At 29.6% G+C, this 13,502-nt stretch overlaps 1 protein-coding gene and 1 pseudogene across 1 annotated transcript; both read right to left on the bottom strand.

Annotated features, from left to right (window-relative positions):
- Positions 1 to 435: 435 nt before the first annotated feature.
- LOC149890872 (zinc finger MYM-type protein 1-like) lies at positions 436 to 1,917 on the bottom strand (annotated as a pseudogene).
- A 5,413-nt stretch (positions 1,918 to 7,330) lies between these two features.
- Positions 7,331 to 12,987, bottom strand: LOC145180780 (uncharacterized). Its single transcript, XM_090082758.1, has 6 exons — positions 12,826 to 12,987; positions 11,553 to 11,852; positions 11,171 to 11,306; positions 9,559 to 9,705; positions 7,873 to 9,261; positions 7,331 to 7,654 (listed from the first exon to the last, which is right to left on the bottom strand). The coding sequence occupies exons 1-6, from the start codon at positions 12,895 to 12,897 to the stop codon at positions 7,503 to 7,505; spliced, it is 2,196 nt and encodes a 731-aa protein (XP_089938884.1). The 5' UTR covers positions 12,898 to 12,987; the 3' UTR covers positions 7,331 to 7,502.
- Positions 12,988 to 13,502: the final 515 nt, after the last annotated feature.

The raw sequence follows: 13,502 nt of genomic DNA, 5'->3' as shown, positions 1-13,502 counted from the left end.
TTCGCGATCTTCATTTTTTTTAAACTTTGACATTTCTTTTTTATTAACAAACTTTAAGATAAACAAGACGTTTAGAAATTCAATAAAAAGGTTAAAAGCGTTTCAGTGGCGGAACTTCAAAATTTGGCCCCCCCCCCCCCCCCCGCAAAAGAATGTTTTTTTTAAAAAAAAATAAAGCTTCACATATTAAATAGATATTTATTTCATATATCATATTTAAAAACAAAAAATTAAATAAAGATAAAGATAACTTCAAAACGAAACTAAAACTTAACCGAACTTAAATAGTGAAAACTTTCCTCCTTGATTTCATATTGGCAAAATCGGTAATGATGTTTTTCATTTCCATTTTTCCAGCCGCTTTTGCCTCAATAGAAACTATTGCAAGGTCGCTTAAACGTTCTTTACCAATGGTATTTCGTAAATAATTTTTTATTATTTTAAGTTTCGAAAAGAACGTTCAGCTGATGCAACAGTAACAGGTAATGTAAGAAACAATAACAATGCTGTTATCACTTGTGGAACGCTTGCAGCTATAGTTGACAATTTTACTATTAAAAGGTCAGCCAATTCACGTATAGATGATATTTTTGATATTTCATCGTGTAGCATTGACTTTACCATAGCCATTTGCAGCGGAAATTCAGTTGTTATATCTTCACTATATTTTCTCTGAATGGCTTCTGCACAGCTTATGATCTCACGTTCTTTCATTACCATTAATTTATTTGGATGGATGCAGGAAAATAATTGTACCACTTCTTGGATTCCTTTAAATCTATTTTCGAGTTGGTTGATAACGACGTCCGAAATTTTTATAAAAATATTGATGCGAAAAATTTCCTCACTACTATCAAAACGGTGATCTGTAGATAATTCGTCAAAATGCCTTTTCACAATTTTTCTTCTTTTTTGAAAAAATATTGCAGGAATCTGCCACATAGTCGCTATTTCTACCGCTTCAAGTTTTGCTGAATCAAACATCTTTCTATATTGTTTTAAATTTTTGCTGGCATTTTCTAGAGAACCTGAAGCTGCCGTAAGATCTAAATTTTTAGTTTGCAGCAATTTTGATGGTATATGTACCTCATTAAGGATTTTAGACAAAAGCACGCATAAAAAAACAAATTCGAAACTGCTCATATTTTTTTGTATTCGTACTGTTTCTTCGCGTTCTTCACGTTTTGTACTTGTTATTGATATCTCGGAAAGAGCTTTCATTATATCAAAAAGCGAATTTTAACGACGAAAAGAGAAGTATATCGTCCTGCCCATCGCGTTGGATTTAACCTTTTTAATGTTATTTGTGATTCTCCTGTATATTTTGATAGTAGATCCCACCTGTTTATGCTATTTCCGAAAAATGAATACACATCTTCTAGCATTACAAAAAATGAAGCAACTTCAACACAACACTTAACCGCATCGTTAATAACAAGATTTAAATTATGAGCTGCGCAATGCATATACATAGCATTGGGTTGATTTTTCTTAAAAAGGGCCTGAACCCCATTGTATATCCCACTCATGACGTTCTCACCATCATAACCTTGACCCCTGCAGTTACTTAATTTTATATGATGTTTTTCTAACAGATTTAAAATTTCTTCATGTAGTCCAGCAGCAGTGTGGTTATATATTTCCGTGAATCCCAAGAAAACTTCTTTAATTTCAATTGATGTAGCTTCATCTTTTTCATTTTTAATAATTTTTACGTATCTAAATACTTGACTGAGCTGATCTCTTTTAGTAATATCTTGTGTTGTATCCATTATAATTGAATAAAAAGGTGAACTATTAATATCAGCAGTAAGAGTGGCTTTTAAATGTGTTGCAAGGCAATGTATGACTTCATTTTGAATTTGATGGCTTAAATATTTTATTGATCCATTTGGCATACTCAAAACTTGCTTCATAACATTATCATATTTAGCTAAAAGTTGAACTTGGGTTAAAAAATTACCATTATATTCATTGTCAAATGATTCACGATGACCACGAAAAGCCAAAGAATTTTTACAAAGTGCTAATGTTATATTTACTATCCGCTCTAAGACTTGCACCCAAAAATTTGATTGGTATCGTATTTGTTCTTCTATATTTTTATCAATTGTTTCATTATGTCGCCATTTTTCATAAATGCAACAAGCAAATATATGTTGTTGACTATTTTCGTGAATTTTAATTTTTTTAGAAAGACCACGCCAATCTCTGACACCATGCTCACGCCAGTTATCCTTTGCTTTTCGTTCTTCTGAGAAAAGCCAACAAGGCTCACAATAAACGGCATCAAGTTTTGGGGAATAGCAAAGCTACATTCTTTCTATAGATCCATATTTTGTGGTAGTTTTAAAATATTTCTTGGAAAACCTACGGTTTTCTTGCAAGGGGTCGCGTATAAAAGGACCTTTTAGCCGACACGATTCCGATAATACAATTATTTTTAATATCTTTTGTTAGTATTTTACCATGAAAATTTGCAATGTCAGTAGAAAATAATTCACTTGATTTTTCTAAATTAATTTGTTCAATGGCGTCATTCGTATCAGAGTTTGAATCTTCCTGGTCTTCATTTCGGTGGTTTCTCGGAGACCTATTCACATCTTCTTCGTTCACATTTTTATTACCAGTAGCAATGTTTTCTTCGATATCATCATGTTCTACTGACTGATTTATACATACCACTTCTGCAGAGTTTTGACTTTCCACTTCCGTTTCCGCTCGCTTTTCGATTGGTTTCAAAAACGTTGTTAGCTTCGGCAATTTAGCTAAAGCAGCTTTTGTTTCTTTTAACTTTCTTCTTTTTGCTGCACCGCTTGTACTACTTAATTTCTTTTCCATTATTATGAGTCAAAATTTAAATTATTACAAATTTATAAATTCAGTACCTGTTGTAAAATTTTTAATTATTACAAATTTATTAATTACCTTTTATTAAATATATCAGTGAAGTAATAAACTCTCGTGCAACAATACTTTATTATTCGCAACACGATTAAATAAATTGGAGACTAGTAATTCAGATAAAATAAGAAATGAAAAGTTAACTTAATACAACGGAAGATTTAATATAAAATTGAAAATGAGAACATACATTTAAAAGTTAATTTGTATATGCAACAAGGATTATAGAATCATTATCCTTGATATGCAACGACATAACAAATAATATTGTTTATATTTTAAAAATATTGAATATGCAACTAAGAACTTATAAATTGAAGAACTTCTTACAGTTTAAAAAAAATTTATATGCAACAAATTATTACTTTTACCGAATTCAGTCTAATTGTCTAATTCATACACAAACACAACATAACGGTATAAAAATTAACTATACAATAACATCTGGCAGTTCGCAGCTGATAATCGTACTTTATTTCTCAATGGCGTATGCAATTTTAAAAAGGTTAAAACTTTTCGTTTAAATGTAAACTACGCACTCCAATACAAAAATAAATTTTTGAACAATATATTTTAAATTCGATGGATGACATTTTTTTTATCCAAGTTTTATATTTTAGGGCCCACTATACCTGCGGAAAAGAGTTTTATAGTATAAATATTATTGAGAGTATAATTTTTTTTATATGAGGGCCCCCTATAGCTGGTAGGCCTCCCCGCAACGCAGGGTCCTGCGTCCAGTAGTTCCGCCACTGAAGCGTTTATTAGTTTCTAAGTTAAAAAGTGTTTTGCTTGCAATTAAAAAATTTATTGGTAGCAATATATATTTTGAAAATATTTTTTCATATTCTCATTACCCTAGTCTTCCAATTTATTAATCAGTTTTCCTTTAAAAAATCCCACAAAAATAAAAGATGTAATAAAAAGTGAACTAAAGCTGTTCGGAATTAGGGAAATCTATGGTAATATAAACAAAACAAAATGTAAAAAAACAATTGATTAACTAGATAATATCTTTTTGTTTTTTTTTATGAACCCGCTAATATTTTCGTCGGAAAGTTTTTACGATACGAAGAAAAATATTTATAGTAGAGGCTATTTGGGATTTCGGGTTTACATCTATTTTGTCGAATCCGAAGAAATTCATCGGGTTTACGATTTTTTTAATTCCAATCGGAATGAGTTTTATAGTTGTGACCCCAGGTTTGTTTTGCCTGCCTGAAATGACGTAATTATATACCAAAGCAAAACAAAAATGAATTAGTGTCAGTTTAAATAAAACGACTACCGGCATTAAAAAATTTAAAAACTCGCTTCACTTTTTCTTACGGAATTTTTGTTAAGTTAGACATCTAGTTAATATATCATTGCTCTTGTCTACTTATCTAATGAGTAACATGACACCGGTGCAGTACGCTGATATTTACTTCGTACTCAACATAACCGAGACCTAAACTTCAATACGGCTTAAAGTACCCCCGTGAGTTCAATTCGGCTCTAAATACTCCATATTACCGGATTCAGCTTGGCTAAAATAATTTCAATTAAATAATCTCTTATATTTTGCTCAGAAATCAAAAATATTTTTATTTGAATAAAGTAGAGCCTAATGGCTTCCTAGATATCTTATGTCTTTTGGACATAAGATGTCTAAAAACCATTAGGCTCTACTTTATTCAAATAAAATAGAGCCGATAAAACGCATGTGAAATGCATTGTGGATGTTTGTCAGGAAGTGCAGGGTAAGGAAGGAAAAGACGGAACGAATTTTACATAAAAAATTAAAACTTAAAATTTTTTACTTTTTTTTGAGCCTGAAAAACACCAATTAGCTTCCCTAGACAGAATATATTCGTATTAAAAGAAAACAAGCGAAGGAAAACAATAACACCAAAGATCATTAAGAATGTCTGAAAGTTTCCGAAAGTAATCATCTGCGTTGGATATTTGAAAATTCTGATAAACATGGTATTGAGAACGAAAACTTTCACTTAATAATAAAAAAGAAAAAAATTTAGTTACTTTGCCATGGTAACATTCTTTTCATCTTTACAAAGTCTCTTTAAGAAGAAAAGTTCAAGATTAGGCCATCACATAGTTTTACTCTAGCTTTATGTTTAAAAACTTGTTGCTAAGAAACTCTGAAGCAATCGTTTAATTCATTGCTGTAAGACCAATTCAATAATAATATGTTCTAAAATAAGTAATTAAGTTTGAGAGAATGGGACTATTATTTACAATATTTTAATGTCTTAAGAACTGATTAAAAAAGTTAACATTTTTTAGGCGCTTTCCATTTGCGATTTTTTTAGTTTTGGAAACCGGAGACTTTGAAATCCTCAGATCATCCGAAAAATCTTTTGGGGCCGTTGCACAGTAAAGTAAGAAAATTTCTAAATAAAAAGAAAGTTTGGCTGCATAGCATTAATTAAAATAAATCAATTAGTAATAAAAATGATTTCACACACTTTCAAAAAAAAAAAGGTGTCCTTTTTTAAATATTTTTCCTACTAACTTTGAGTTATTCAGCATAATTTTAATTCCTGAGAAAACTCTAATAAAATACAGCTATTCACGAAAGTTTAAACGATTAACAGAATTTTAAGATCTAATCTTCGGTTTTTCTTAAATAAAAATCTAACAGAAATAAATATCAAAATAATGTTTTTTTCAGTTTGGTAAAAAGGCTATTTGTTAATAGAATAAAAAAAGTAGGTTTCGACTCATCACTGTTTACTCAGAAATCTCATTAAAAGGGAGGTGATACAAATTGAGAGGTGTCACAAAAGTTTAAACGATTTTATTTAGGATAAATTATTTGCTAATTAGTTGATAAATGAGTAGTTTACAATAAAAGAATTTATCACAACATCATCAAGCAGCTTTTAATTCATTAAAAACCAACTTGAAATATTGTAAATTTCAAATTAATTTCAATTGCGTGCAAATGGGTCGAAAATCAGTTTTTAGTGAGGTCAAGTGGCAAGTTATTGTTATGGCGCGGACAAAAAATCACACAAACGTTCAAATAGGCAAAATACTTCACGTTTCTGAATCTTGCGTTCGAAAAACCATCAAAACCTGGGAATTTACCATGGATGTCTCCGACATGCCGCGTACTGAGAGACTATCCAAACTCAGCAACCGTGACAAAAGTGGTATTTTCAGAATGAGTAGAGAAAACCCCAGACTCAAAAAGCTAGCATAAATCTTCAGCGAGTCAAAAAATAATCCAAAAGTTAGCAGAGAGCTCGTGAGACGAATGTTGTTGAACAAAGGTATTGGAACGTACATAGCTGCTAGAAAACCTATTCTTTCAATCACGGATAAACGTAAATAATGAGTGTGGTCCAAAGAAAGGCTGGATTGGTCTGTAGAACAGTAGGCAAAAGTTATTTGGAGTGATAAAGCTAATTACATAAATTCACGGTCCTTTTAAAATGTTTGTCACGGTCCTTTTAAATTGTATATAACAAATAGACCAGACTCTGATGCTGATTTCTTCACTGCAGATTACAACACTTCTAAACAAACAAATCTCAGTAAATCGACTTCCTTTCCGTCTCCTTCAAAGGAAGAAAATTTTCTAGATTTAAATTATACCATGTGCCACTCCTAACGCTTTACATTTACCATCTCCGAAAGAAGTAAGGCCTTTCGAAAAAATCTGAGCCTAGAAAACAGAATAAATAGGCTTAAAAATCGGTAAAGAGTTTCTGCTGTATTAACAGATACCCCTGTTAAGAAAGCCTTGAAACATGAACGAAAGACAGCAAAAGAAAAAGAAGAAAAAGCTTTGAAACAAACAAAAAAAACCAGTTCTAAGAAACTTTTTTCTTCAAACTAAGAGAAAAAAACAGAACAAGAGATTTGAGGAAGTTGACATTGAAGGTGAGAAAGAAGATGCTTTGTGTCTTAGATGCCTCAAGCCATTCTCAAACGGTCTTCCAGTGCAAAGCGGATTCAGTGTTCAAGCTACATCTTTCAGAAACATAAAAAGTTGTCTTGCCTTTATAAAAATTGTTCAAAAAAACTTTAAATAGAATTCATTTCTTTTTAGATAAAATTTAAATAAAAACTCTAATCATAAGAATGAACGGCATTCAAAGTTACATAAATATCTGAAGTATGAATTTATACCAAATTAAAGAACCTATAAGATTGGCAAAGTTGATAAGAGAAAATATTTTGGAATAACCTAATGCTTTTTAACTGCACTCGGTAAAAAAGTGCACTAACGTTAGTCTCCTTCGAGATTATGAAAACCCATTAACGGACGTAAAGTGAAGTTTGAAAATCGCAAAATATGTTGTTTTTACGGTGGCTTGTTTTCTGGTCGTGATTTTTAAACAAAAGATGTTTATAATAACTCTTTATTAAAATAAATAATATTAAAAATTGTAGCCAAATAAAACTAGAAAAATTATAATAAAAAAGCAACTGAAAGTTGTTTGTTTGGGAATAAGCAAACTAAAATACAACCATAGTTATGTATTTATATTCTCATTGTTGTTGGGTCTGATCTTAAAACAGTTATTTGAAGGTGTGCAAATAGAACTTAATTTAGATTGATAGATGATAATTTGGGAACTAAATATTTAATTATCTTTTCCCATTTGTTGCTTTCTCCGCCAAAAGGTATAGTCGTTAATTTTATGTTCCTCAGCTTGCCTTTTTATTCCTTCATATAATTCGACTTTTTTCATAACCGATTGTGTCCGCCGTTGTAACCGCTTCAACTCTTCGTCAACTTAAAAGAGATATAGTATTACAATCAAACTAGAGTAACCAATTAACTGTAGTTGCTAATTAAAAATAAATCATGTATGCATAAGATGAAATAAGACCAGACAACAATCTAATAAACATTTTACATGTTCTTGACGTAAAACAATTTGTGAATCTCACTATAGTTTAGTAAAAAATGGAGATATAAAGAGAATGACGTTTTTCAATTATTTTACTTACTGTCATTTTCTTTATCCGAATTATTAGAATGACACAGCACAGCGTGACCTTTATAATCGTAGCCGGCAAAAGAGCTGGATAGCCGCGGTGACGAAATTATATTTTTTTCAACATTTCCATTTCCTAACATTTCGTTACTTTTATGGCGAACAGGAAACTTTCGCCTCTTAGTTCTATTACGATCAAGAAAGTTATTGTCATGAAATTCAGTTTCCGAGCTTCTGTTCATATCATCCTCAATTGCTTCAGCTAAAATTTCTTTGATTTTAATATGTTTGGCAATATTTGTATCAATATCATTGGATGGACAAGGGGAAGGTGGTTTTAAATGACAATCAGAAGTCAAATCGCAATCACTTTTTGAAAATTTATCTTTTTTATCTGAGCTTTTGTTAATATCAGTAGATTTAGATTTAAAAAAACGGTTTCTAAAAGAGCTGCTACGTCTCACCGAGCTACTTTTCTTCAGCTCTTTATTTGAGTTTGATTTTAAAGAAACAAAAGCTTTTAAAGAACTACTTCTTTTTACCAGTTTCTTTTTTTTATCTTCATAAAAAGTTACACCAGACACCATATCCTTCTCAGGTTTTTCACATACTGTCTCAAGATTCCGGACAGGCATGGATTCGTGTTTTAAAGTATGAACAAGATCATCATCATCTGACTTACCAATGTCATCAAGAGGCTCTTCTTCGTAACTGCTCTCAAGAATTTCACACCTTCTATTATGATCAATAATTTCAAACTTTTTATGAAAATGTTTTGATTCACCAATATTGTCTGAAATATTTTGTGCTATTTCTAGACTTATTCCACTTCCAATGCTCATTTCTCGCTTTAACATTGAATTCTGTCTATTGGAATTGGAACCAATAGCATATGGACGTTGCAGTGTGCCAGATTGACTCACTGAATCACATGGATTGAGAACAAGAATATCATTTGAACTTTTTCCAATATGGGAATCTCCTTGAAAAGATATATCAGAGAGTTTATCAAGGAGCTTTCCTTCAGAATGATGCAGTTTTTTTCCAGCTGCTCCAATAGGCTTAAAACCTTCAGGTAAAGAGCAATCTTTAATAACTTGGTTTTTTACCGAAATTCCTTGAGCATTTGTATGAACAATATGAAATATGGAATCACCCTCCAATGTATCAAAAGTGTAAACACCCTTTCCATGCTTACATTTTTCACTAGCTTCAAAAGAAAATTTGGTTCGACCTCTGCCATAGCGGCGCAGAAACTGTATAGGCCATTCACATACAGGACTTTGAGATGGTATATCAATAAGAAGTAAGCTTAAAGGTGTAATTTGCAGCAAATATCTGCCACTCATTCCTGCTTTTTGAGAAGCAATTGTAGTTCTAATTGTAACAGGGTATGTGCAGCCTAAAAATTAAAAACAAGTGTTTTATGAATCAAAAACATGTATGAACAAGTATATAACAAATTAAAAACATATCTGAACAAGTATAAATAAAGATTAGGACCTTAAATTTAAGAAACACATTTAATGAAAATTTAATCTAAAAAGGTTGTTGGATGAATGAGTATTTGCTAATAAATTCAATCTAAAAATGTTGTTGGATGAGTTTTTGATGATAAACTTTATTGATATCATAAAAAAAATTAAAAAACAGAACTCTTACAAAAAATGTCAATTAAGCTTATTTTTTCTTTTCATACCTTCAGTTATAGTTGAAGTCATGCTTGATGCATCATCAAAACCAGACTCAAAGGAAACTAGGCTGGACAGCTCTGATCCAACGGAAGACACTTTTGTGATTTTACGACTTAAACTCTCCTTACAGGCTCCTTCTTTGCTCAAATTTTCTAACGTTTGCAGAATAAATTATTAAAGAATGATTTACATACATACATACATACATACATACATACATACATACATACATACATACATACATACATACATACATACATACATACATACATACATACATACATACATACATACATACATACATATATCTTTTTGGATTATCCCAAAAAAGTAAAGTTAAAAAATATTGAAATCTCTACTTTTGATTCATCTGAGTAAAGCAGTAGAATACAACTTGCAAAATTAGATGGGCATGTATTGACCATATTGCAACAAAATTCTTTTATTTCAAAACAATACTGATCATAGATGTCTCTCCTTATTTTTCTATCTGCTCTATCATAGATAGTTTTTTAAACAAAGTATTTAAAGCTTCAAAGCTTTAAAGAGAACCAAGTCTCAGACAAGAAAGTTTTTTCAACTCCTGTCAAATATAATTGGGGATACAATATAGTTTTTTTCTATATCTATAAGCTTTAGAAGTAAATACAACAAATGCCTTAACATCATCTTTAACCCAATTGTTCTTACTTTATAATTATATTTCTACAGCCTCTGGATCATTTAAACACCATCAACTGGGCATGGACAGTCTTTTTGATTACAAATGATTTTGATTAATACAACAAACCAACTAAAATGCTGAATTACTTAATAAACTAGTTGTAAAAATTTCCTTTTCATATACACACCATAACTCAATCTCAATGCATATATTACTTTAGCCATCTATTGTGCCCTGTCAAGAGCATGTGGATTTCTGAGTAGAGCTTGACTTTCTACTCTTAATCTTAATGGAGCAAGAAAAAAAACTCTTGATAATCTTTTCAAAAATATTTTTCGCTCAAGTTGAAAGCATAATCAGAGAGATAGGTCATAATATTAGCATTTGTCTCAGTTTGGAGAACTTTACTTAGAATCTCTTAAAGAATAGCAGATAAGTCTAAACATGTTTTAAACACATAGCTAACAGTAGTTGAAACAGCCATCCATAAATTATTGTATCCAAATGCACATTCCAAAAGAATAAAAATTCCATTGAGTTTATTAGTATTTCAATTACCACAAGATCATAAATAAGGTGTTTACAGGTTACATCAGTTGCTGCACAATCAGATCCTGAACCAAATTTTAAAGCTGTGAGCTTTGTGATGCCACAAGAAATAGTAGTAGTAGAATATGTAAATAATTCACTTGTTTAGTTACCTACTTCCAGTGACAAAATTTAGTATCTGTATTCCTTAATAAAAATTCTTAAAAAGCAGTATAGGTAGGTGAGACATGAAACTATTTTAAACTTATTTGGGATGGTCTAACATATGTATATATACAAACAAAATGCATACACACATGTGTGTGTGTGTATATATATATATATATATATATATATATATATATATATATATATATATATATATATATATATATATATATATATATATATATATATCTATCTACCTGAGTCACTCTCAAGCATATTCTCAGGAACGCTATGTAGTAGATGTGGTGAGGTGTTTATGGCGGTGTGATCTGTTGTAGTTCTATCTAAGCTATGATAGCCAGTATCATGTTCTGAAGATATTTTCTTTACAACCTTTGCAAAAAAAGGTTTGGTTAAAAGAAGTGTAAAAAACAGTTTGTTTGCTTTATTTAGTTTTCAATTTTAATCAGAATAAACTTATCAAACTAAAATTGAAAAAACTTCTCACTTGAACATTTCTCACTTTTTAAAGAACATTAAACTGTGTAATAATCATTAATTTAGTTAATCTACACAGAGAATAAAGGATTTTTAATGAACCAAACTCATCTTAATCCTAAGAAATAACTGTGCACATACCTGGACTAAACTGCTTTTAGAAGAATTTCCAAAAACTGTTTGACAAAGATCTTTAAACCAAAGCTTCTGCTCTTCTTTTGATTGAGCAGCTAAATGTATGGTTCGATCTTGAATCACCAACTCTATGACATGATTATATTCTTTGTTCCAGACAGGCTTAATGCTAACACAGTTAGAAAGTGATATAACACGTTTGCTTTTTTCTTGCTGCCATGTTTTTTCTGAATCATAATATTCAATGCGAACTCGACCATGCTCACTGTTATCATATAGTATGAACCAACGACTCTGCCATTTTTGCTTAAAAAAAAAAAGCTGCTTTTTGAGTTATTCTATTATTGAACACTGATTTATTTTTTCATGTAAAGCAATTTTGAAGCGTATTTCAAAAGCATTTGTTTAATAGTTTGAAGCAGTTAAGATGAAAAATGTAAACTTTAATTCATAATTCAAAAATTTACTAGTTTTATGGAGCTTAATATATGAAATAAATGCAAGTAAAGTAACATATTTATAAGGTAAAACAATCAAAGTTAGTAAAGAAAATAGCAAATTCATAAGTTATGTACAGTCAATACTTTTATGTAAGTATGTAAGTAGCATTATCATTTTGATGGTGGACAAGCCAAAGCAGATTGAAAGCAATTGTTTTTTTAGGAAATCAAGTTAATGTTATTTATTCTGAATACTAATACATATGATTGTTCTTTTAATATGCTCATAATACTAAAAAAGGTTTTTATTATAAAAGCTGAAAATGCAATTTATAACCATGCAATAAGCTTTTATGGGAATTAACCTTCAGCTAAGAATTCTTTTATCAGGAACAATAATATTTGTCATGCTTTAAAATGCTTATGTATGGGAAATCTACTAATGCTATTTAAAGAAAACTTTTTAATTAATCTTGTCTAAATATTGTTCAAATGATCTATTCTCAAGAAAATTATGAGGTTCTTGGAAAGCACTTTAAATTTTAAACAAATTAATGATCATTTTTCCCAAGAAGAATAACAAATTCTAAATTTAAAATCTTTCCACAAACTAAGAAAACAGACTACTTTTATTTTTGTATTTCAACTTATAATGTTTTTTACTTAATTGATTTTTTAAAATTCATTTAAAAAACTTAGTGACTTAAAATTATAAGTAATTAATAATTACTAACTATGAATCATTAGAATCTAAATAAAGCTTTTTATTAATTAAAAAAAAAAGACAGAATTTTGCAATAACCAGAAAAGTGGAGTAGAACTTTAATTCAATTACTAACCTTGAAAGGATTAAGGAGTTTATGTGGACATTTCAAAAGAGTTCCTTTCCGAATGTATTTATCTTGAGACATTCAAATCTCTTGCCTATCCAAAATTTTGTTATTTTATTTTTATATGTATTGAATATTCTTTGTATTTATTTTCTCTGGAAAAAAAATAAAACTTATGCATAAATTAACTTGACATTTAATAAATTTTGTTTATAACAATAATAACTATAACATTAACAAAACAGACTTAATAAAAATGATTATTTTTTAATTAAGTTGACAAATAATCCATTAAAAAAAGATAACAATACTATAAGTATCAATTGTAAAACAGTATATTAGCATTTTTTGATCTTTACACTATGTAAAGTAAGCATGAAAACTCACAAAGTCTTCTCATTACTTGATAATTTTTATAAATTACTAAATTTTAAATGATGCAATACATTCACAATAATTTATAAAAGTTCTTTTGTATAAACATATTAAAACAATGAAACAAAACATCAAAGAAAAGTAAACAAAAAGCAATATAATGTTGTAGGTGTTGTATAAATCATATTTGTTGAATAAACTTTTTAAAAAATATTTTCAAATTTAATACTGTAGAATTGCTTTATTTTTCACTAATATTTAGCAATAGCATGAATGAAAAAGAACTAATAAAGAAAATATATAAATAAATT

This window comes from Hydra viridissima, unplaced genomic scaffold (assembly GCF_058129835.1).
Source record: "Hydra viridissima isolate aposymbiotic clone 2 unplaced genomic scaffold, HvirCarnegie_v1 scaffold_3, whole genome shotgun sequence".
Classification (NCBI taxonomy): domain Eukaryota; kingdom Metazoa; phylum Cnidaria; class Hydrozoa; order Anthoathecata; family Hydridae; genus Hydra; species Hydra viridissima.
This window is presented reverse-complemented; position numbering and strand designations above follow the sequence as displayed.